This window comes from Sphaeramia orbicularis, chromosome 19, assembly GCF_902148855.1.
Source record: "Sphaeramia orbicularis chromosome 19, fSphaOr1.1, whole genome shotgun sequence".
NCBI classification, from domain to species: Eukaryota; Metazoa; Chordata; class Actinopteri; order Kurtiformes; family Apogonidae; genus Sphaeramia; species Sphaeramia orbicularis.
The window spans coordinates 28,089,504-28,115,148 of NC_043975.1; the positions used below are offsets into that span (position 1 = coordinate 28,089,504).

A 25,645-nucleotide genomic window follows, 5' to 3' on the forward strand; every position below is an offset into this window, starting at 1 on the left:
GCACTGTAGTGTTCTTTGGTTGTGTTTTTTTTCTGTTTTTGTGCATGTTAACAAGGGTTATCTTGTGTGGGAATCCAAAAGTACACTGTAGATTTTAAAGTGAAAAAAAAAAGAGAATACACAAGAGGAGAAATCTTGTGGTATCAATGAAAAGAATCACCAGCTACTAAAAAAAGTCACTTTTTTTGTTCTTGCTTTCTGAGAGCAAAGCACAATTGGCATTAATAAGCAAAGTTTTTAAATAAACAAATGATAGATTAACAAATGTCTTGTGTTGATGTTTCTTTTTTTGGAACGTGTACTCTAGATGCATACAGAATCATGAGTTTTATTCTATGAACAAAATCAGTCTATTACATGATTAGCATAACATTCAGAATAGTTCTATCTATTTACCTTCTGGTGTTTGGGTGAGCTTATTATGCACAGTTTGCATTTCATATTATGAAAGGTCATATTTTTTTGCAATTTGTATAGTCAGATTTCAAAAGTTGTTAATTTTTGCATATTTTGTTAAACTGTGACCCTGCCACTAAACCAGGGCTGTTAAAGTCATTTTAGTTCAGTTCCACTTTCAGCCCAATTTGATCTGCAGTGGGCGGGACCAGTAAAATAATAACAGTGAAAAAAGTAAAATTATATTATGATCAGGTTTACATCTACAAAGTTTCCTTAAAAATCCAAATAACATGAACAACTTGAATTGTCTTAAGAATAACAAATGCATTTTTAACAATATTCTGCCTTGGTTTATCAGTTTATCATTTACACATGTGCATTACAATCGCACAGAACATTTAGTAACAGGCAGAATATTGGTAAAATTACATTTACTTTTCTTAAGACATTTCCGTTTGTTCATATTTGTTCAGGTTATTCACATTTTTTGTAAAAGTATAGTTTGGTAATGTAAACATTTTCATGTAATTTTACTTTTTTACACCTAAAAAAACAGAGAATTTGGGTTGTCATTATTTATAGGTTATTATGATAATATTTTTCCTGTTTCTGACCCATTTGAAATCTAATTGGACTGTATGTGGAACCTGAATTAAAATGATTTTGACACCACTGATTGTTAATATGTTCAGTGTAATTTTTGCATTTCACAAATTCATCCCACCGGCCGGATTAGACCCTTTGGTGGGCCAGATTTGGCCCCCAGGCCGCATGTTTGACACCTTTGCACTAAACTCATTAGAAAATGAAAAATTACTTCACTTGCACCCTTCTCCAAAGTGAATAACAAAAAAATGCGCATTGACACATTTTAGTGTTAAGTATTTTACCCAGCACAAAAAATAATAATGCATATTATAACCAATGCTGCTGTTAATCATTGACATATGCCCACCTGCAAAAATACATGAATAAGTAATCCAATTTATATGTAGTCCTACATTAAAAGAAAAATGTTTTTTGCATCAAAAAATATGGTTTATTTACCTTAAGGTAAATAAAGGTTAAAAATGTGACAGTTATTGAGTATTTGGTGTTTTTGTTTGTGGTTCAAATTGATGAAATACAAAAAAAAAATGTAAAAAAGTTAAAAGCAAATTGTATGCTATTTTTTTGACGCAGATGCGCAGATGACACACTGTCAGTAAGGGTTAAATCAGTCAGTTATGATCAGTTTCTCTTGTTATAGTTCACATAAGTTCTGTGTGAGAGGCTGTCTTGTTGTGAAGCCAGTGGGAGGACAGGAGGAGGATATATGAAGGACTGAGACACAACGAAGCTGCTGAGAAGATGATGAAGAGGAAACTGGAAAGACAAGTGTGTGTACTTTTACCCAACAAGCAGCACCTGGACTGTACCGTCAGGGTGAGTGGACATTTGACTTCTTTTAAAATGAGACATGATGACTACCTTTAACCCATAAAGACCCAAGTGCTGCTTTTATGTCAGTTCCAAAATGGATTTTTCTCTCTATTTAACCTTTCTTAAGTGATTTATCGCCATCTATTATAATATTATCCTCTTTATGTTGTATTTTTCAGTGCAAATCAGGTATTTTCCTATGTTTTAACCCTTTCATGCATAGTGGTCACCACAGTGCACAGTTATTCTACAGCTGTTCTCTTGTATATTCATGGGTTTTATTGTTTTAGTTTCATATCAGCCAACACAGTGGACACTCATGCATCATCCCATACACTGACATTCATACCATTACTGTAACTTTGCTGTTCTTGATAAACCTGATCTGCAGTAACATGTTTTAGTGTAAATCAATTGTAAATTGTTATTAGACTGTAGGCTAATTAACAACTTTTTTTTTTAATCAAAAAGATTGTTTTATATACATTATCTCCATGAAGTGAGTAATAACTAGTATTAGAATATGTTAAAATGTGAGAAAACATCAGATTAGCAGCATTAGAAATGTTTTTATTTCATTGTTTTCATATCACTTTCTGATATTGGGTTTTAAATACATGTTTCTTTGCTTCAAAAATTAAATGTAGAGTGTAGCTGAGTGGACATTTTTGTAACTCCATGAAAAAAAAAAAAAAAGTCAATCACATTGTTTTTTTCATGCCTAAGGAGGGAATAAACACTCTTGACTAATGTTCTCATAATTGATTAAATTATTGATTAATTAAAGGGTTTATTGTCTGATCATGTAGGTGTTCATAAAAGCTCAGATTAAAGTTGAAGGTTATTATCTTATAGATAAAGAAAACTGAAGAAAAAGTGACTTTGTAAGCAAAAATATCTTTAACCTCCTAAGACCCAGCTATGGGTTTTCTGTCCACATTTGTGGACAAGAGTTTCACAACTTTATGCAAAAAAAAAAAAGAAAAGAAAACTGTCCACCACAAAGGACATTCCATAAAAATTTTAAAAACTGCATCTGAAAAAACTGTTGCATCATGATGTTTCCAATATAGACACTTATTAAGTAAAAAACAAAAAAAGCTTGAACTTTGCTGACATTTCCCGGGTCTTAGGAGGTTAACTGAAGATAAAAACAAGCTACGATAAAAGAAAATAAATACATAAAAAATCTAAACAAGTTTCTCCATCCACTGTTGATCCAACTCCATGTTTTGTTTTGTTTTGTTTTGTTTTTTTCACTAAAGTTTTTATTGAAATTTTTTACACATATATTTGACAGCACAACAAAAGATGAACAAACAAACATTGCTTGGGTACATTATACATAAATCCAGTCTTTCCATCATACTTAGTTCTGTAAACAATCCATTTATTCCACTTTTGGTCCATCTGTGCTTCCTGTAGTCGCACTTTGTGACTCACCCTTTCCATTGTATATATTCCGTCAATAATTTCAATCCACTGGTCCTGTGTTGGTGGATCTGTCCTTCCCCAGTTCCTTGTAATAGCTTTTGTACAAGCCACTGAAAGTATCGTAACCAAGTATATGTCATATGTCATTTCCCACTACATTTCCATCAGATAAGTTACACAAATACAGAAGATCACAGCACAGTGGAATCTCATGCGACAACTCCATGGGTTTTACTGGTGAATCAATGTTGCAGAAGATGACCGTGTTTCCATGTTCCCTACAGAGCCTCTTAACGTCCAAATGAGTTATATCTGATGACCATAAAAAGATGACAAACTGTATTTTACCTGAATTATTTCAAAGTATTGATAAGTTTAGTAGGTCAGCAGTTATCAAACATTTTAGATCACCAGTGGCTGTTTGGGTCTTTATGGGTTACAGAAGTTAAGCACTGATACTGTGATGTAGTTTTTTTTTTTTTTTAAATGATATTATCTGCTACTGCTTCTCTCAAAAGCCTTAAATAAAACTGGGATGTTAAAGCTGCTTTGAAACCCTAGGGCCATTTTTGTAAATTTTTGTCATTTTTCTTTTTCGACTTTGCGATCATTATGTCTGTGTTACAAAGTATGGCATGAATGTTTCTTTTTTATTTCTTTTTTATTTAAATCTAATCTCAGTTACTCTTACAGGTCTATTAAAAGCTACAGATACATATTGCACCATCTGGGGACCCTCGAGCCAAAAATGTACACACAGAAAACAGCATTAAATTATCTCACATCATTTTTTTTTCTGCATAAATCTATTAAACCACTTCAGCTGTGCTCAAAACTACCAAATGTTCGATAATTTTCATGAATTTTAACCCTTTAAATGCCAGTTTGAATGTGATACCGCTTGTTTTGTTAAAAGACATTTTCCATATAGTGCACGGTAGAGTGATGCAACATTATTTTATATCATCGCTGTCGGGCGAAACCTCTTATGTCCACAACGGTTATTTTTCAGGAAGGAAAAACAATGTTTAATCTAAATCACAGGTGTCAAACATGCGGCCTGGGGGCCAAATCCGGCCCGCCAAAGGGTCCAATCTGGCCCGTAGGATGAATTTGTGAAATGCTAAAATTACACTAAGATATTAACAATGCTTTTAGTTCAGGTTCCACATTCAGAACAATTCAATCTGGGCAGGATTCAGTAAAATACTATCATAATAACATATAATGACAACTCCAAATTTTCTCTTTTTAAATGTAAATATTTCCATGTATTTACACTAAAATGCAGTATAATTTTGCAAAAAAAAAAATGTGAATAACCTGGACAAATATGAATAAACTGAAATGTCTTAAGAGAAGTAAGTACAATTTTAGCAATATTCTGCCGGTTACTAAATGTTTTTTTTTGTATTTGTAGATCCACTGTGATCTGTAAGTCATAATGTACAAGTGTAAAAGATAAACTGAGGCATAATATTGTTAAAATTACACTTATTTTTTCAGTTTGTTCATGTTATTCACATCTTTTGAAAGGATAGTTTGTAGATGTAAAACTTTTCAAAATGTAAATTTACTTTTTTTGCTCTAAAACATAGAGAAAAGTTTGGAGTTGACATTATTTATATATTATTTTGTTATTATTTTATTGGTTCGGCCCACTGCAGATCAAATTTAGCTGAATTTGGCCCCTGAACTAAAATGAGTTTGACACCCCTGGTCTAAATAAACGAATGGAGTTAAAAGATGTAGTCACAAGCTGTTATCAACACTTTTCGTTAGTTGAATATTTCTAAAAAAAAAAAAAAAAAAAAAAAAAAAAAAAGTCAGAATTGCAAACAATAGAATTGTTTAAGATTTTAAAAAAAAAAGACCAAAAATGGACTAATGAGGTTTCGACCCAACAGCGACAATATCAAAGTCTTGAACATGTCAGAGATTAACAATATCACACTGATTTCATTTCTTTCATTAGTAGTTTTTGTTCAGTGCAGGACATTCATGGCAACAAATAAGTCAATGACTTACACTGAAACCACATTTTAAAATCTCACATAAAAAAAAAAAAAATACTAATGCAGTGAAATCAATGTTGTTACTACTTTTGGACAAGACTCTAATCACCAGCACCACTATTTATTATGTAGAAAATATCTTATTTATGAAAAACACACAAAAACCACTGACATTGTGTATTCAAACTAGCATTTAAAAGGTTAAAATTCTGGAAATTATTAAACATTATTGAAGTGTGATGGTTTTTTAGCAGGTTTTTGTGCAAGTACATTTTTGGCTTAAGGGTAGTGAATCAAATGGATAGATAAAGGCACAGGTGTCAAACATGTGGCCCAGGGGCCACATCTGGCCCGCCAAAGGGTCCGATCCGACCCGCGGGATGAATTTGTGAAATGCAAAAATTACGCTGAAGATATTAACAATCAATGGTGTCAAAATCATTTTAATTCAGGTTCCACATACGGACACATACAGTCCAATTAGATTTCAAGTGGGTCAGAACCAGTAAAATATTATTGTAATAACCTATAAATAATGACGACCCCAAATATTCTCTTTGTTTTTTTGGTGTAAAAAAGTAAAATTACATGAAAATGTTTACATTACCAAACTATACTTTTACAAAAAATGTGAATAACCTGAACAAATATGAACAAATGGAAATGTCTTAAGAAAAGTTCATGCAATTTTACCAATACTCTGCCTGTTACTAAATGTTTTTTGTGATTGTAATACACATGTGCAAATGATAAACTGACAAACCGAGGCAGAATATTGTTAAAATTGCACTTTTTTTTCTTAAGACAATTCAAGTTGTTCATGTTATTTGGATTTTTAAGGAAACTTTGTGGATGTAAACCTGATCATGATATAATTTTACTTTTTTCACTGCTATTATTTTACTGGTCTGGCCCACTGCAGATCAAATTGGGCTAAATGTGGCCCCTGAACTAAAATGAGTTTGACAACCCTGGATAAAGGAGTGTGTTTTGTTGTTTAGTGGGTTAGAAGATCTGGATTTCATTAGTTCAATAAAATTTCACACTAAAAACATGAATATTTTGTCCAAGTTAACAGTTCTGTGAAGTCTATGAGGGCCGGTACATTAAAGCCAATAGAAAAGACACTAAACTCGTCCTGTTTCTGAGTTTTTTGTTTGTTTGTCAGGTTAAAGCCAGAGGCCAGGAGGTGCTGAACCATGTGCAGGAGCTGCTTCAGATCACTGAGCTCCAAGTCTTTGGCCTGGCTGTGCTCAGAGGTTGGTTAACCTCAGCGTGGGGGGGGATTCAAGGCCAAATATTTGCCATTCATTAATTGTGGAATGTTGATATTCAGGGAGGATGGCTGATGACTGAACCAACCAATGATGTAAACTTACTGTGTACAGTATGTGTCTTAATGTGTGTTTCTTTTGTAGATAATGAGTATCTCTTTGTTGATTTGGCGCAAAAGCTGAGTAAGTATTTCGGCAAAGAATGGAGCAGGGGGTCTGCGATGGTGAGTCCAGGTTTATTAGTGTCGTCTTTAAGTTCAATAATACTTTTTCTCACTGGATATTCTGTAAATGTGGATGCATGTTTTCAGATAAACAGTATAATTATTTCTGGCAATGTTATAATATTACAATACTTTTTTTTTTTTAACATATAAGACATAATTATATATTTTACTTTGATCTTTTTTTTGGTTAATATTTGTATCTTGACATGTTTTATTTCAATATTCCACAAGCTTTGTCCATAACAGACAAAATAAAGCACAACACTGACATAGAATCACATAGGATTCAAATCAGAATGAGATTATATGTTTATACAGGGGTTAGTTGTTCCAGTTTAATCATGTAACAATAATTCACATCCACTCAAGTTACAGTTCACTCCCAGAGCTTCCAATGGCTCCTTACATTTCTGCAAACAAACAAACAAAACATGAATTTTTCCATTGCTATGTATCAAAAAAGACCAAAAATAGTCTCATTACAATCCTTTTTTAAACATATAATACCAGAACATAATTATTTTTTTAATTTTTTTGTCTTTTTTTGTTTGTTTTTGTCTTTTTTATCTTAACATATTTGATTTCAGTATTACACAAGCCTTGTCTATAATAGACAAAATAAAGCACAACATTTTCACAGAATCACATAGGATTCAAATCAGAATGAGATGATATTCTTACTGATGTCAAAAACTGCAGAATCAGTGATTTCCATTTTGAAATTGAAAAATGTACCTTATATTTTAATTAATTAATCTTGTTGTTCTTCCTTCACTTTTTCCTTATAGTTCTATTGTTTGCTAAATTTTTTTTATTGTTTCATGTTGTTTGGCTATATTGTAAATTATTATTATTATTATTATTATTATTATTATTATTATTATTATTATTATTATTATAACATTTATTTCACTGGGAAAAAAGCTCATTGAAATTAAAACTCTTTTTTTCAATAGTGTCCTGGCCAAGACAGCAGCAGAAGTTACAGAAAATAGAAACCACAGCCATCCACACTAAAAATATACATAAAACACTGTAAAAGTCAGTTCTAAGACCATACATAAAACACTAAAATAAGAACATACATATAATAAAACACCACCATTATTTTAAAAGGTATTAAATGTATCACAACAATGTTCCTTAAAAGCATCTCAAAGCAGAACCCTATTCAGTCAGTTAGAAAAACATCTACATCCAGATTCATCCTTTTCCATATGGAAGAGGATTAGGGCCACCGGGGAAAAAAAGAAAATGAAGGTCCAATAATTTTTATTATTATTATTATTATTATTATTATTATTATTGTGAGAAAAATGTCAGAATTCTGAGATTAAAGTCAGATTTTTTTTTTTTTCCCCCAGTGGCCCTAATCCTTTTCTGTATTCTGCCGTTCATTTAAAATGACTTTGAATGAAGGCTGTATCTTGCTATACTTTGAAACTGGATGCAATGATCAACTTAGAAATATCAGCTCATTCCTCAAAAATGACCTAGACAATAGAGCATATATAATAGTGTATAATCTTTCCCTCTGATGACTGATGGAACTTTTCCTCCACATTTGCAGGTGCCGTTCATCTTATTTCTGAGGGTGCAGTATTACATAGACAGTGGAAGGCTGATACTGTAAGTCCTTCTTCTCTCAGCGTCTTTTCTTTTCTCTGTGTTCTTTATTGTGAGGTAAACGCTTCCCACAGAACAAACAGTAAAAGGTGTTGTCAAACATAATGTTCCAATTGTTTTTTTTTTAGTGCAATTATGGTTTTATGTGCAATTATTTTAACATTTCTCTATTTATTACTTGTTATATTTGTATTTATTTTGTGGTTTTAATCTATTGCCCTTTTATGCTTTATTGTCTTATCTATTGTTCTGTAAGCTGTCGCTACATTTTTTGGCTGCTAAGGTGTTTTTATATTTCTTGTGTCTATGCAAAAAGTTGATGAAACGTAATTTCGTTCCGCACTGTATCCATGTTGGCATTGTGTTTGAATGACAATAAAGTGAATCTTGAATCTTGAAACCCTTGACAGATTCCCATCCCTGTTGTGTGTTTCCAGGAGCAGCAGAGTTCTGCAGCTCTACTACACAGAGCTGAGGCAGAAGGTGCTGCGCTCACAGAGTCGCCATCAGGAAACGCTGTTCTTCCAACTGGCAGCGTCTGCACTTCAGGCTGAAGTCGGAGATCTGGAACTGAGACAGGAGAACAAAGCTGAAGGAGGACAGACCAGATGCAAGGGACCACTCATACATTATTTCCTTCCTGAAGATTATTTTCCTCCCTGGGTATAAAACACAAATAATAATATTCTGTTGTATTTTTCTATACTTTGTTATTTCAGATGTGGTTTATACTCATATTAAATGTATTTGTGTCCTAAGCTCATAAAGCGTCGAGGGCGAGACTACCTACTTCAGCACTGTCCACAGCTCCACTCTGAGCTGAGGGGTATGTCTCACAGACACGCAATCCTGGAGTTTATAAAACAGGCGGGAACGCTACAGGACGGACCGGTGACCCTTTACAGCATGAAACAGGTCTGACCACACAGACAGACACAGGCTGGACAGTTTCAGGATCTGGTTCAAGTGGTTTTTCATGAAGACCTGTTTACTGCAGCACACAGTTACAGTTTGTCTCAACTGTTTGGAAGTATCCTTCAGAGATCTGACTACATTTATTGAAATAAAGTGTAGAAACTGAACAAACACAGTAGAATATCTGTTGAAGCCTGTAATTACTGAAAATCCTGTATCTCTCAAAAGTATTTATGTCAGTGAACAATGTGACAGTACCAGCAGAGTAATTATTATTAATGTGTAGTGTATCAGTTATTGTTAGTAGTAATAGTAGTAGTAATATTAGTAGCAGTAATAGTAATAATAGTAATAGTAATCATAGTAGTAATAGTAATAATAGTAGCAGTAATAGTGGTAATAATAATAGTAATAGTAATAGTAATAGTAATAGTAATAGTAATAGTAGTAATAGTAATTGTAAGGGGTGGAGGAGAATGGAGGACCCACATGCAACACACTGGGGTGAAAGTCACAAATGTCCTTTATTTTGAGTTCACAGATTCAGACACAGGACATGGACTGGTAAAAGTCACTGGTTCTGCCAGTGGGCTCAGGACTCTGACCCAGACAGAACACAGGAGGAGAACAGAACACAGGCAAACAGAAAGCAGATCTCTTATCCTTTTGACAGAAGGCTGGTCAGGTTTCCGGGGCAGAAACAAGGAGGTGTTGTCAGAATCAGATGGGTTTGGAACCAAGAAAACAAGTACAAAAGAATACTGGAAAGTCAGGCAAAGAAACAAGAACAATCTGTCAAAAATAGCTGAGCCAGAGCAGCTTATATGCTGGCCAGCTGATGAAACACACCTGTTAGTAACAGGTGTAACTGATGTTCCTGATGAGGTGAGGCAAGGTGAGGGAGAGGACAGCAGCTGGGAGTCCCAGGGGAAAATGTTTGTGATCGATGAGGGGTGGCAAAGGGAGGGAGGAGACACATTTGAAGCAAACTGTGACAGTAGTAGTAGGAGTAATAGTAGTAGTAGTAGTAATAGTAATTGTTAGGCCTGTAACGGTACACGTACCGAACCGAACCGTTTCGGTACACACCTGTTCGGTTCGGCACACAGCTGTACCGAAACGGCACAGTATGTTGACAAAAAGAAAAAGGAACGAAAGATGTCGTTTAATGCGGAACTTTAAATCCGCGCAAGTTTCACACGGACATATTAAAGGACACGCACATTGACCCAAAATACCAAATAGCAGCTGATATAAGGTAAAAAAAAAAAACAAAACAAAACAAAAAAAACAAATATGATGTGAACCTGGAAGGAAGAGACTGAAGACCCTCCACCATCAGTACAGTCCAGTTTGGATCACTTCAGGTCCCGGTGAAAGACAACAACGAGGAAAGAGACGGAGATAAGACGGACGTTGTTTGGCCCCTAGGAACTACGGTAGTTCTAAAACACACTAGCTCTCTCTCTCTCTCTCTCTCTCTCTCTCTCTCTCTCTCTCTCTCTCTCTCTCTCTCTCTCTCTCTCTCTCTCTCTCTCTCTCTCTCTCTCTCTCTCTCTCTCTCTCTCTCTCTCTCTCTCATGCACGCTGTATAACAGAGGAATAAAACTCGGAGTTGGCCACTGACAGTATATAAAAATAAAGTTTCACTTTCGTTTCACGCCAGCGTTATTTACGTTAGTTATGGACCGGACCGCACCCCCCCACCCCCCGGCTCCGACCAAAAAAAACAAAACAAAAAAACAACAAACAAACCATCCCCCAGACAAATCGTACGTTCCATGCGCGCTCACACTCAAACACACACACACACACACACACACACACACACACACACACACACACACACAAGTACACACAGTGTCCTAAACAATTTATTCTCTGTCCTAAAATAAATAATTTGGTTCAGTTTGTTGTCAATGTTGCTCTTCAGTTTGTTTAAACAGAATACCAGTTTACCCTCCTGTTGATGTTGAACTTCATGCAGAATTTTTTTGCTGATATTTTTCTGCAGATTGTGAACTGACAGAACTGTGATTAGATTTTTCTTGTTTGTTCAAAACTACCTGTCAGAGAAAAGTGCAATACTAATGTTTAAAATACATTTAGTCATATTAATAATTTATTTTATTTTCTATTTGATTTATAGCAGCAGAATTATATTATTCCTGTTTTTCTATATTCTATTGTGTCCAAAAATTGGGGGAAAAATGTTAAAAAATTCATAAATGTATTAAAGACATTTTGAGGGGTTTTCTTTCTTCCCGTACCGAACCGAAAAAAACCGAACCGTGGCTTTGAAAACCGAAAACGTACCGAACCGAAAATTTTGTGTACCGTTACAGGCCTAGTAATTGTAGTAGTGGTAGTTATAGTAGAGTAATAGTAGTAGCGGTAGTAGTAGTAGTAGTAGTAGTAGTAATATTAATAGTAGTAGTAGTAATAGTAATAGTAGTAATAGTAATAGTAGTTGTAGTAGTAATAGTAATTGTAGTAGTGGTAGTTATAGTAGAGTAATAGTAGTAGTAGTAGTAATAGTAGTAGTAGTAGTAGGAGGAGGAGTAGTAGGAGTAGTAATATTAACAGTAGTAGTAGTAATAGTAATAGTAGTAATAGTAGTAATAGTAATAGTAGTAGTAGTAGTAGTAGTAATTGTAGTAGTGGTAGTTATAGTAGAGTAATAGTAGTAGTAGTAGTAATAGTAGTAGTAATATTAATAGTAGTAGTAGTAATAGTAATAGTAGTAATAGTAGTAGTAGTTGTAGTAGTAGTAATAGTAGTAGTAGTAGTAGTAGTAATATTAATAGTAGTAATAGTAGTAATAGTACTAGTAGTAGTAGTAGTAGTAGTAATAGTAGTAGTAGTAGTAGTTATAGTAGAGTAATAGTAGTAGTAGTAATAGTAGTAATAGTAGTAGTAGTAGTAGTAGTGGTAGTAGTAGTAGTAGCAGTAGTTGTAGTAATAGTAATAGTAGTAGTAATAGTAGTAGTAGTAATAGTAATAATAATAATAGTAGTAGTAATAGTAATAGTAGTAATAGTAGTCGTAGTAATAGTAATAGTAGTTGTAGTAGTAATAGTAATTGTAGTAGTGGTAGTTATAGTAGAGTAATAGTAGTAGTAATAGTAGTAGTAGTAGTAGTAGGAGTAGTAGTAGTAGTAGTAGTAATATTAACAGTAGTGGTAGTAATAGTAATAGTAGTAATAGTAGTAATAGTAATAGTAATAGTAGTAGTAGTAATAGTAATTGTAGTAGTGGTAGTTATAGTAGAGTAATAGTAGTAGTAGTAGTAATAGTAGTAGTAATATTAATAGTAGTAGTAGTAATAGTAATAGTAGTAATAGTAGTAGTAGTTGTAGTAGTAGTAATAGTAGTAATAGTAGTAGTAGTAGTAGTAGTAATATTAATAGTAGTAATAGTAGTAATAGTACTAGTAGTAGTAGTAGTAGTAATAGTAATAGTAGTAGTAGTAGTTATAGTAGAGTAATAGTAGTAGTAGTAATAGTAGTAATAGTAGTAGTAGTAGTAGTAGTGGTAGTAGTAGTAGTAGTAGCAGTAGTTGTAGTAATAGTAATAGTAGTAGTAATAGTAGTAGTAGTAATAGTAATAGTAATAGTAGTAATAGTAGTAGTAGTAATACTAATAGTAATAATAGTAATAGTAAAAGTAGTAATAGTAGTAATAGTAATAGTAGTAGTAGTAATAGTAAAAGTAGTAAAAATAGTAGTAGTAGTAGTAGTAGTAGTAGTAGTAGTAGTAGTAGTAATAGTAATAGTAAAGGTAATAGTAATAGTAATAGTAGTATCATCAGAATGACAGGTCCATGTGTCAGGACAAACAAGATACTAGTCATGATGGTAAAATCCAGTGTACTCAGCATTTTCTGATACAAACTATGGTCACAGTTTTAATGGCAGCGACTGAAAATGCACAAGACCTCTCTCTCTCTCTCTCTCTCTCGCTCTCTCTCTCTCTCTCTCTCTCTCTCTCTCTCTCTCTCTCTCTCTCTCTCTCTCTCTCTCTCTCATCAGTTTTAACAGTATTAAGTAAAACATTAATACAAGTCACATTTGTGCCTTCATTGTTCTGCTGCACTTTGTTGACAAACCATGTCAGTGTAAAACAGAAAGGACAGTTTCATGATACAGAGTGGGGAAAATTAGAAACACAAACATATAGGGGACATGCTGTTCTGTAAAGTCCTGAATAGGGAATTACAGCTCAGTCTTTCTACATCTCCTGATGGTCCTGTGTGTCGGGCTATTTTAGAAACCTAATGTTTCATGATAACTGCTCAGCCATTGTGCGTGTAATGACTTATGCTATAAAGTAATGGCTGGATCAGGGATAAGCCAGCCTTCAGCTCATTAACTCCTGTGGCTTAAAAAAACATACTAATGAATAATAATGTTCTAACACTTTGCTGTCACTGCTGTCGGCCCAGTTTTACCTTATCCAATTATAAAAACATGTAGCCTATGAAACAAATAAAACAAATCATCTAACATTTCATCAAGTAAAATATAACCGATGCATTTAATCCTTAAAGACGCAAACATCCACCATCCAACAAAATCGTCTACTGATGTAAAACGGTTAATACCTGGTGATCCACTATTTTTATAGTCCGTGTAAATAATTGGTGTAAAATACAGTTTGTCATCTTTTCATAGTCGTCAGATATGACCTATTTGGACGTTCAGATCTTCTACAGCATTGATTCACCAGTAAAACCCATGGAGTTGGATCAATGACAGTGGATGGACACACTGATTCATGTTCAGTTATTGATATATTTGGATGAAAAAGTCACTTTTTCGTTGTTATTCTTTGTTTTTCATATAATAATCCTCAACTTTAATTTGAGCTTTTATGGACATATACATGATCAGTGACTTAAATATGGGAAAGTACATGACTTAAACTGAAAAACTGCAAAATACAGAGGATAATATTAGAATAAATGGTGATAAATCGTTTAAAAAAGGTTAAATAGAGAGAGAATTTCATTTGGGATTTGCCACAAAAGTAGTACTGGGTCTTTATAGGTTGAGGGGCTCGGTATTTAATCAATCTCTGGTCAAAAATAGAATTTAGATTATAAAATACTGGTAGATCCCTGGTGTACAGTGTGGGGAAGCAAAATTTACAATGAACATTTAGTTGTTTTTTTCTCAGCAGGCACTATGTCAGTTGTTTTGAAACCAAACATATATTGATGTCATAATCATACCTAACACTATTATCCATACCTTTTCAGAAACTTTTGCCCATATGAGTAATCAGGAAAGCAAACGTCAAAGAGTGTGTGATTTGCTGAATGCACTCGTCACACCAAAGGAGATTTCAAAAATAGCTGGAGTGTCCATAAAGACTGTTTATAATGGAAAGAAGAGAATGACTATGAGCAAAACTATTACGAGAAAGTCTGGAAGATACTATTAAAGAAGAATGGGAGAAGTTGTCACCTGAATATTTGAGGAACACTTGCAAGTTTCAGGAAGCGTGTGAAGGCAGTTATTGAGAAAGAAGGAGGACACATAGAATAAAAACATTTTCTATTATGGAAATTTTCTTGTGGCAAATAAATTCTCATGACTTTCAATAAACTAATTGGTCATACACTGTCTTTCAATCCCTGCCTCAAAATATTGTAAATTTTGCTTCCCCACCCTGTAGGTGTTGGATGGTAAAGCATTTAAATGTCTAATCTGAAAAATTTAAGTGTATTAATGAGAAAACCTCTGATGTCCAATGTGCAGGAGAAAAAGGAGATGAAAAGTTCAATCCTTCTTGGAGTTGCAGTTAAGGGAGTCCATATTTATCAGGTAGGTCTTACATAATAACAATAAATTACATAGAATATTTCAGTTAATTATTGAGTTTAACTTGTGGACTTAAAACACTGATGTTTCCTAAGGAGGTGGAAGGAAAGCGGTGTCTACGATATGAGCTTTGCTGGACTGACGTAGACCGCTTGACTTTCCAGGTAGGTCCCAGAACACACACAAACCCACACAGTCAAACCTCATGTTATGACTGTTTTGTGTTTATTCCCTTATGTTTCTCTTCAGGGCAGCAGGTTTGAGGTCTACGCAGTGGCCTCTCTGTGCCTCCCTAAGCTGGTGTTTTACAATCGCTCAACGTTCCACTCCAAACACGTCCTGAGGCATCTCACCGACTGTCACAGGTTTCACATGAACATCAGGGACGCAGTCAGATACATCCAACAGCTGGAGGACATGCACGGTCAGCAGCATCACACAAACTTAGATCAGCTTAGATACTGCAGTCAAACTATGAAAAAACCAAGCATCAGGATTATGGGTTTTCTGTATAAGGACTGAATATTTCATTATTAAAAAAACAAATATGGTTTTGAATATCACAGTTACTATGTCTTAAAGGTATGATCACATAAAATTTATATATACAGCATTAATGAACAAGACTTGAACCAGAAATTATCAATATACATGATTACTCTTTACCGTAATTAATAAATATCCGCGTTAAATGGAGCAATTTAATTGCAAAAGCCATTTAAGCATTTCAGGGTCAAAGCATTTTTTAATAATTTTTACAAAACCTGATTTTTTTTTTTACTTGTAAAGACCCTGTGCTACTTTTGTGTTAGTTCCCAAATTAATGTTTCTCTCTATTTAACCTTTCTTAAGTGATTTATCACCATTTATTATACTACTATCCTTTACATTTTGCATTGTTCAGTAAAAATCTGGTATTTTCCTATATTTAATTTATTGATCATGTGGATGTTCATAAATGCTCAGAGTAAATTCAAAGGTTATTAGGTCAAATCCGGAAAAAATATAGGAAAAACTGACTTTTTCAACACAATATATCATTAAATCATGGGAAGGAATTCTTCTAGGACCCAAAAAAAGAGTTTGTTTGAGGCGCTCATTGGAAAAAGGGATTCACAAAGTAGATGACAAACAGGAAGAAAACTTCAAGGCACTCTCTTTAAGCATTAAAATGCCTTTATTCTCACAGCATGCTCATGTATAGACCTTAAAAAACATTTTCACACATTTCATAATGTCTAGTTGGCAGGTTCCTATTGGTCAAGACCTACTTTAAAAGAACCTACAATTTTCCAGGCTTCTGTTTTGTTTGACTTCCAGATGAAGGCTTGAAACTGAAATGTGTTGAAGTGTTTTTTAAGGTCTATACATGACCATGCCATGAGAAAAAAGGCATTTGAATGCTTAAAGAGAGTGCCTTGGAGTTTTCTTCCTGTTTTTCACAACATATCGTTAAGAGAACATAAAAACAAGTTTCTACAGCTACTGTCATTGATCCAACTCCATGTGTGCAAGATAATTCAAAAAGTTATGGATGGGTTTGGATGAAAATTTCAAGAAAGGAACAAATGATTAAATTTTGGTGGCGATCAGGGGTGGGGGTGGGGGGGCCACGGGGGCCTACTTATCTGCCTTGGCAGAGATCTGCGCTCTCCGAGTGCTTTTCTAGAAAAGACAGTGCAGACCTCCACCAAAGCAGATCAGTGGGCCCCTGTGCCCCCCACCCCCAATCGCCACCAAACTTTAATCATTTGTTCCTTGTGCCATTATCAACATTTCCTGAAATTTTCATCCAAATCCAGGGCACTGATCTGCCTTGGTGGAGGTCTGCGCTCTCCAGGTGCTTCTAGTTTGGTTTGGTTTGTTTCTTTGTTTGTTTGTTAACACTCTAGCTGTAAAACTATTGATTGAATTCATACCAAATTGGGTTTATAGATTGCCAGTGACCCACAAAAGATGTCATTACATTTTGGGAAAAGTAGGTCAAAGTTCAAATTTTTTATGAATTTTTAAAATCTTTTTTTTTTCTCCCATGTACTTATAATGGCCGAAATTTCAAATGTCTATAAAAACATCAATTTTGTTTCAATTCACTTCAAACTTGGCATATATATAGAGGCAATTGATATGCTGACATCATTACACGCATAGACGTGATGACATCAGCTGGATCGATGCCAAAATAAGCTACAATACAGGAGTTGGACAAAATAATGGAAACACCTTAAAACATCAACAAAATATAATTTAATATGGTGTAGGTCCGCCTTTTGCGGCAATTACAGCCTCAATTCTCCGAGGTATTGATTCATACAACTTGTGAATTGTTTCCAAAGGAATTTTAAGCCATTCTTCAGTTAGAATACCCTCCAACTCTTTTAGAGACGATGGCGGTGGAAATCGACGTCTTACTTGAATCTCTAAAACTGACCATAAATGCTCAATAATGTTGAGGTCTGGGGACTGTGCCGGCCATACGAGATGCTCAACTTCATTAGAATGTTCCTCATGCCATTCTTTAACAATTCTAGCTGTATGGATTGGAGCATTATCATCTTGAGGTGAAGGTGTTTCCATTATTTTGTCCAACCCCTGTATGTGTGAGGGGTGGGGTTTGGTGTGCCTGGAACCACTTCTGTCATCACTGTTTTACTTATTTTTTTCCCCCTTGTTTTATGATTCATGCACAGCCCTTTGGCCAACTGTAAAGTTTTTGAAGTGCTTTATAAATAAAATCAGTGTGTTTTTTCCCTGCAGCTAATCGGTTCTATAAGGAGGCTTACATCTGTGACATGATGCTATTAAAGCAGAAACTTCACTGCAACAGCCTCGAATCTTCCATGTCTGACTGCAGTGTAGAAGTAGAAACAACAACAGCCTGGTCCAAAGAGAAGGAGGAGGAGGAGGAGGAGGAGGAAGAGCAGCCTGAGGGGGATGGTTTTATAACAGGTCAGTTCTAATGGGAAAACAAGTAACAGGAGCCAAGTCTAGTCTGTGTGTCTGTGGTAATGTTGTACTTTCAACTAAATGTTTTCATGCAATAAATCTTATGATACCAAAAAGAGTTCAAATGCATGTGATTATTAGTATCTGCTTTAAAACTCATTTACTTGTGTTAGAGCACAGGTGTCAAACATGCGGCCCGGGGGCCAAAACCGGCCCACCAAAGGTCCCTATCTGGCCCGTGGGATGAATTTGCAAAGTGCAAGTTAGGGCTTCAAACTCAAAAATAATATCATAATAACCTATAAATAATGACAACACCAATTTTTTCTCTTTGATTTAGTGCACAAAACATTAAATTATGAAAATCCTACTATATAATGCACGTTTCGGCCCCACCCCGTGTCAATCCCATCGATGTTGCAGCACTGGACACGGGAGGGCGTTTGGGTGCAATGCCGCTAGTGTTTACAATTAACAAACTCTCCTTAACAATAAAATGTGAATAACTTGAACAACCTGAAATGTCTGAAGAAAATTAAGTGCAATTTTAACAATATTCTGCCAGTTACTAAATGTTTTGTGTCTTTGTAGATCTGATCTGTAATGCAATATGTATAAATGATAAGTCGAGGCATGATATTGATAAAATTGCACTTATATTTCTTAACAAATTCCATTTTTTTCACATTATTCACATCCTTTTTGTTTGGATAGTCTGTAAATGTAAATATTGGCATAATTGACTTATTTTCTGCACTAAAATTATTTGGAGTTGTCATTATTTGTTGGTTATCATGCTATTATTATAGAGGTCCGGCCAACTTCAGATTAAATTGGGCTGAATGTGTCCCCTGAGCTAAAATGAGTTTGACACCCCTGTGTTAGAGGCTGAGTTGTGTCTGGAGGAACCTGCAGAGGTTTTGGTCGATAACCTAGCTGAGGTTTCCTGGCTGGCTGAGCTGGTCTACGGCGTGTCTGTCGATGGACCTTTGGTGTTACCTTCATCGCAGTGGACAGGTTAGTCCATAAAATGACAAGTAAAATAACCTGTGATCATGTGCTCATCAGTTCAGTTCCATGTGCACTCCTTCATTTTGTCTCATCTCTCATTGAACAGCTGTCACCATGGAAATGAAACAGGTTAGCGCTGTGCAGATTCGTGACAGATAATTTCCCGGCACTGTGCTGCATCAAAGCTTTCAGTGTGTCTTCTCTGATCTTTGTACAGGTTCTGAGGAGGAGATCAGACGATGGGGTTTGTGTGGACTAATGCCAGGCCAGAGGACGCTCATTATATACATGTTCTGCAGCACAAGGACTCCTATTTTACTCCCATTAGCTCTTTGAAGCTACAAATCAAGTACCTTAAGCATAAGATATATAAATTATGCTAACCTCTGTCTGTGATCTATTTATAAAATGAGTTCAAATGTAACACAGCATTAACTCAGAGAATTTGTTGTGTATAAGCAATGAAAATCACTTTAAATGATCGATAATTCACCCATCCTGTGCAAAACAGCCATTCTCACATGTAATATATATTCATCTGCGAGTATTAATCACCCTGTGCACTGTAATTATTCTGTATATATTCAACCAACCTCTGCAATACATTTTTTATATTCTCAATTTTTATCCTTTTACCTTCATATTTGTATGTAGAGCTAACTTTATCTTGTACATATTTTGCACCTTATATTTTATCTATAATTACCTGTTTGCACTGAAAAAGGAGAAGCTCTCGAATCTCGTTGTACATTCAGTATAATGACAATAAAGAGCATTCTATTCTATAAATGGGCTAAATTGTGTCTGTTTCTGCTTCCATATTAGGCGCCTTTTTTTTTTTTTTTTCAAAACTTGTGTGGGAGTTCACAAACTGAACTGACATCTGCTTCAGTGTGAGTGCTTTCCTAACACACATTTAAGAAAACATTTAAAAGCAGCTCAGTGTTTGAATACTTTAACACCCCAGAGAGGTTCATACAATGACAATGTTACTTCAATATATATCAATTAATTAATTGGCTAAAATTTGCTTAGAGGTCTTATTTATGTCTTTGTGCATAAGAAATCAATATAAGTGAATCCCCAAAGGAACTTTGTGTTGGTAAATGCAAGTTATGCAAATTTACAGGATTTCAATTCTGTTGCAACATGTTGATGGTCATATGAACTATGTTTTCGGGTCAAAAATGTCCAATTTCATCACATTTAATGCTATATTTTCATGTCAAAAATGGCCAAGTTATATTTTAACTGAATTCACCTGAAAAACAAATATTCTATTCATTTAGATTCCCCAATTTTTCTTACCAGATTATATACTACATTTCACATGTTGTATTTTTACAGGTTCAATATGGAGTATGGTGCTGATCCATCCTGCTTATGTTGCGCCAATACATACATTAAGAATGTCACATGTCACTTTTTAAATCAACAGTTTTCTAATAATAAAGATTTTTATAAAGAAAAAACAATTCTATATTGTTATTTACTCATTAGTATGATGATAAACTATACAATAAATAACTAGAAGCACTCGGAGAGCGCGGACCTCCGCCAAGGCAGATCAGTCGGCCCCCGTGCCCCCCCCACCCCCGATCACCACCAAAATTTAAACATTTGTTCTTTGTGCCAGTATCAACATTTCCTGAAATTTTCATCCAAATCCGTCCATAACTTTTTGAGTTATCTTGCACATGGACAGACAGACAAACCAACACCTGCAAAAACATAACCTCCTTGGCAGACGTAATTATGATATTAGTTTTTGCACAGGGATCATTTGTGGAAACGGTGACATGGCTGCCGAGCATCAGTATGATGGGATCCGTAACAACCATGTCACATCCGTCCATTGCCACATTTTGTGTTTTTGTGTCAGCTGTTATTGTTTTAGATCCACAATACTAACATTTATGAATAAGAGGAGAATTAGCAATAGTTCAGACATAAGACCTTCAGAATCAATTTTGCAAAATGCAATTTTGCAAACATGGTACCTGAAAATGTTTTTATTCATAGTTGTTTTTTTTTTTTAAGGATAATTTTCAAAGAATATTTTAAATCTACTTCTGTTTCCCTCTTCTTCTCTCTTCCCCTCATGTGTCACTGATATTATTAATAAGAACTGTTCTCAGCCCATTGCAGTATTTTAAATTAAACAGTATCACTGTTTATTAACCCATAAAGACCCAAACATCCACCGGTGACCAAAAGTATATACTAATCTAAACTGTTTAGTACCTGCTGATCCACTAATCCTGAAAATACTTATAAATAATTGGTATAAAATGCAGTTTCTCATCTTTCCATGGTCATCAGATATGACCCATTTGGACATTCAGCGGCTCCGTAGTGAATGTGGAAACACCGTCATCTTCTACAGCATTGATTCACCAGTAAAACCCATGGAGTTGGATCAATGACAGTGGATGGACACACTTGTTTTTACATTCAGTTAGCAATATCTATACAGAAAAGGTTATTTTTTTCTTCATTTTTTTCTGTTTTGACATAATTATTAACTTTGAATTTGCTGTGAGCTTTTATGAACATTTACATGATCTGTGAATTAAATGTAGGAAAAAACATGATTTACACCAAAAAAGGCAAAATACAGATGATATTATATTAAAAAAAAAAAAAAAACTGGTGATAAATCAGTTAAGAAAGGTAGAAATAGAGAAACATTCACTTGTGAATTGCCACAAAAGTAGCACTGGGTCTTTCTGAGTCCTTATAAGAAGCTTATGAACAGGATTAGGCGTTCAGGAGACTCTAAAAGTGTGAATATAGCACCATAAACATATTTATTGTTGGATTATTTGACATTTATAAGCACTTATAATAGACTTTAACATTTACTTCTATCACAAATAAACTTTTCTTAGATTTGTTTATTACAGTGTTACAAATATATCTCATAATTTATTGTTTTAACCAGTTCATCTACTGTCTGTTAAACCTTAACTAGTCTTAACTTGACTGGTTGAGAGGGATTGAAAGAAATATCTCATATTTGTTGAACTGCAAAGAGTTAAGTATGGAAATATGGAATGCTTTATTTTGGATATCGACACCTGCCTCTGGCAAAAAATATCTATACCTTACAGAAAACATACGGAAATAATTACAAAACAAAATACAGAATTTGGGCAAAGTTTTCAGTAAAACAGAAAAAACCCCTGCAGTGTAGGTCATTTCTCTCCTCTCTCCATCTCTTAACATAATATACAGTAGGTGAACCGAATCTGCATGATAGCTTATTTACCTCAGAAATCTCCTACTTTCATTTTTAAGTCTGATTCTTTCACTTAAGAAATTGTGCCTTCTCTTCTCTACAGACATCTGAGAGGTTTTGGTATCAATTGCAGATGATAACTCCTTATCTGTTCTGTGAAAGCTTTTCCATTGACATTTGACCATTAATTTCACATTGCAGTATCAATAGAAAATTCCCCCATCATGTAATGATGTACTTAAATTCAATTCAATTCAATTCAATTTAACCCTTTAGGCGCCTGAATTTTTTTCCCCAAAAATAATACATTTTGATATCAAGATTTCAAAATTTTACTCACTAAACCACACTTTTCAAACTTGACTTTGTTTTTCACTTTGAATAGATACATGCCCTGAAATAGTGTTTGGATTGAAGTGGCACATGTCCTCCATTTATTGGTTGGAGGTGTTAACAAGATTTGGCACTCTATGGAGCTATGAACTATTTCATTCAATTACCGTATTTTGCTTGTCGCAATATTGCGCTGGAAGAATTGATTGAATTCAGCAAATTTCTGTTTTTCCATGATAGTTCTAGTCAGCAACACATGGTCCAACTTTTGTCTCCAGATTTTGATTTTATATGGAGGTCCAGAACTATTTAATAAATGTGAAAGCAGGTTCATTTCTATCCTTTAAATCACTTCAGTTTTGTAACATATTTCTACCTGATACAGAAGCTCTTTCCTTCTTTGTTTGTAGTGCAGGGTTACTTTCTTTGGTTGTTTCTTTCCTTTCAGTAGATACTGCTGTTATTTTGTTTCTGTCTCCATGGTCTTTTCTGAGAGATCACCTGAACAATGAATACCTCACTGAACCAAGCAAGTTACCCATCATATACCATAACCATCTGGTATCCAGGATTTTATACCCAGTGATAACATTAATAATGTTATTTTTGGATGTCTCAACCAAAACCTTTTGCAAAATTATCTTTTTCTCTCATAACCCTACCTGTCAACTCATAAGTCAGCGTTTGCAACACATAGTGTTTCTATAATGTGGTTCTTCCATTTACTTGGAGCCTTTTCTTTCAAGGGACACTCGTCTTTTCCTCTGATTTTTGTCACAGTTCAATGTGCAAAGGCATTGCAATACTGCTCATTTTTCAAACCAAGACAAATATTATACTAACTTTCTGTGGGATATAATTTTTCCATCTGCAGTGTGATGGCAAAAGTATTAATTTCAATCAGAATACCACTGGTCAGTAATTTTAAATCAAGATTTGATTTTACTCCAGACCCTGCATTTAAGTCAATGCCTATTTTCTTTGCTCTGGAATAGGAATAAGTGTTCATCATGAGGCACTGATAGATTTAACTATTTGTGCTCAATGTCCACAGTTCACTGGGTTCATGTTTTTTCAATGGAGCTGACAACATTTTGGTTCATTATTGGAGCCTGGGAGGAACAAACTGAAAACATGTATTGCTGTGTTGTTCAGTCTAGGTTTGCTATAGTTGTCTTATGTTTTATGAATTGTATGAGTAGACATGACAGGGAATCTAGGCTCTAGCTATTGGCGGTTAACACTGTTTTGGATAGCAAACAAGACTTGATTTCTTTTATCACATATGCAAGTGAATGTGCATTTACTTATTTGATCCTACATCACTGACACTGTCTGGTTTTGACCTAACTAGCTAAAATAGCCAACAACTCTCTGTCCAAATAGAATATTTTCATTGCACATTTCTCACCAAGATATGACTTTAGGTGTTCTTTAGCTTTAGTCCATGAATAATAATAATAATAAAAATTTCTCAGGAGCAACTCTTTAAGATTTAAAGAGTAAAAATGTGAGCCTAGCTACATATTTGGTTCAATTCTTAAAGCCCAGGCGTCATGAAGTGTGTTTTATTTCAGCATGTAGGTGGCTTTCTGTCCATTTCCATTTAGTTTTGGTTGAAAACCTCTAACAGGAAATGACGACACCCTACCATGGGATCAGAGCTAACAGGGCAGTTGATCAGAAATCGTTAAATTATTTATTTCAAACATGTTTTGTATTTTAGATTTTCAGTCTGCTGGGTGAAATATTTACAAAACACAAGATATTCATGTCTGTAATTAGTAAAGCATGTATATTTGTAGATTAATTTGTAAGTACACAACCTAAATCCAACATGTGAGTGGTTAATTTTTTTTTTTCCTTATAGTTTTATGGATATAGTCCAGGTTCAACGCTAAAGTCAGACAGATTTACTCAAATGCCTGCATTTAATTTGACTGCGTATTACTTATAAAAGTACTTATACTCTACTCATATATTGATGCCTTGTAAATGAACAGACAGTATTAGGTTAGATTTTTTTTTTTTTTTTTTTATTAAAAATTGAAACAAAAGGTGCAAAAAAACAAGGTGCCTTGAGATTAAAAGGGAAATAAACATGTATGAAAGGTTCAGGCTTTTGGACCAGGGTCAGGATCAGCTGGTCCAGGACAGCCGGTCTGGAACTCTATGCTCCCGGTCCCTTTTTCGCTTTCCTACAGGAAAAGTAATAAAAATATTAAAATGAATAACAGAACACAGGATGTCAGATTCCCACCAGTGTCTGGGTCTTCACTGGGGACTACAGACCCCCCCACTACCCCCTGTAATTTGAACTATGGAACAAAGTACTATCAAACAGAACACCGACATAACTACACCATAACATATCATATATCATATATTTTGAAATTTTATATATATTTTCAGCCCTGTGACGAGCTGGCGACATGTCCAGGGTGTAGCCCGCCTTTGCCCATAAGTAGCTGGGATAGGCTCCAGCGACCCCCGTGACCCTAGTGAGGATAAAGTGGGTTCAGAAAATGAATGAATGAATATATTTTTGAGTTTTTTGAGTATGTTCATTGTATAGAACTTTATTTGCTGTTTCTGTACGTCTTAGTCAGACATTCTACTTTTCAAAGTTATTTTTCAGACTACAGTTTTTCATCCTGTTTTTAACCATGTAAACCTGCATATATGATTAATAGATAAATAAAAACCTTTATATGTTAATATTTGCAACCTGTTTTACTTGTTAAACTTCCAAAAGAGATCATTGACCATGATTGTGGATTTCACTGAAACAAATAGTATATTTTTGTGTATTTTTGGGTCCAATATGTTATTAAAGTAAGATCAAGTCTGAAAGGAAATACCAGATCATATAGGTGAAATAATGCTGAAAAATATGTACCAAACATGGGTATGGTTAAAAAAAAAAAAAAGAGTATCATGCTATATAGACGTAAAATCAGTTTTGGAAGACAGCCTA

General features: G+C 34.5%; 1 protein-coding gene across 1 annotated transcript; it reads left to right on the forward strand.

Annotated features, from left to right (window-relative positions):
• The first annotated feature begins 1,652 nt into the window (after positions 1-1,652).
• Positions 1,653-20,056, forward strand: LOC115410250 (FERM domain-containing protein 6-like). The gene is made up of 13 exons (XM_030121808.1): positions 1,653-1,824; positions 6,439-6,529; positions 6,689-6,768; positions 8,342-8,400; positions 8,835-9,060; positions 9,157-9,312; positions 15,075-15,140; positions 15,233-15,301; positions 15,387-15,561; positions 17,895-18,086; positions 18,969-19,100; positions 19,201-19,223; positions 19,312-20,056. Exons 1-13 carry the CDS (start codon positions 1,750-1,752, stop codon positions 19,351-19,353), a joined length of 1,386 nt encoding a protein of 461 aa, XP_029977668.1. The 5' UTR covers positions 1,653-1,749; the 3' UTR covers positions 19,354-20,056.
• Positions 20,057-25,645: the final 5,589 nt, after the last annotated feature.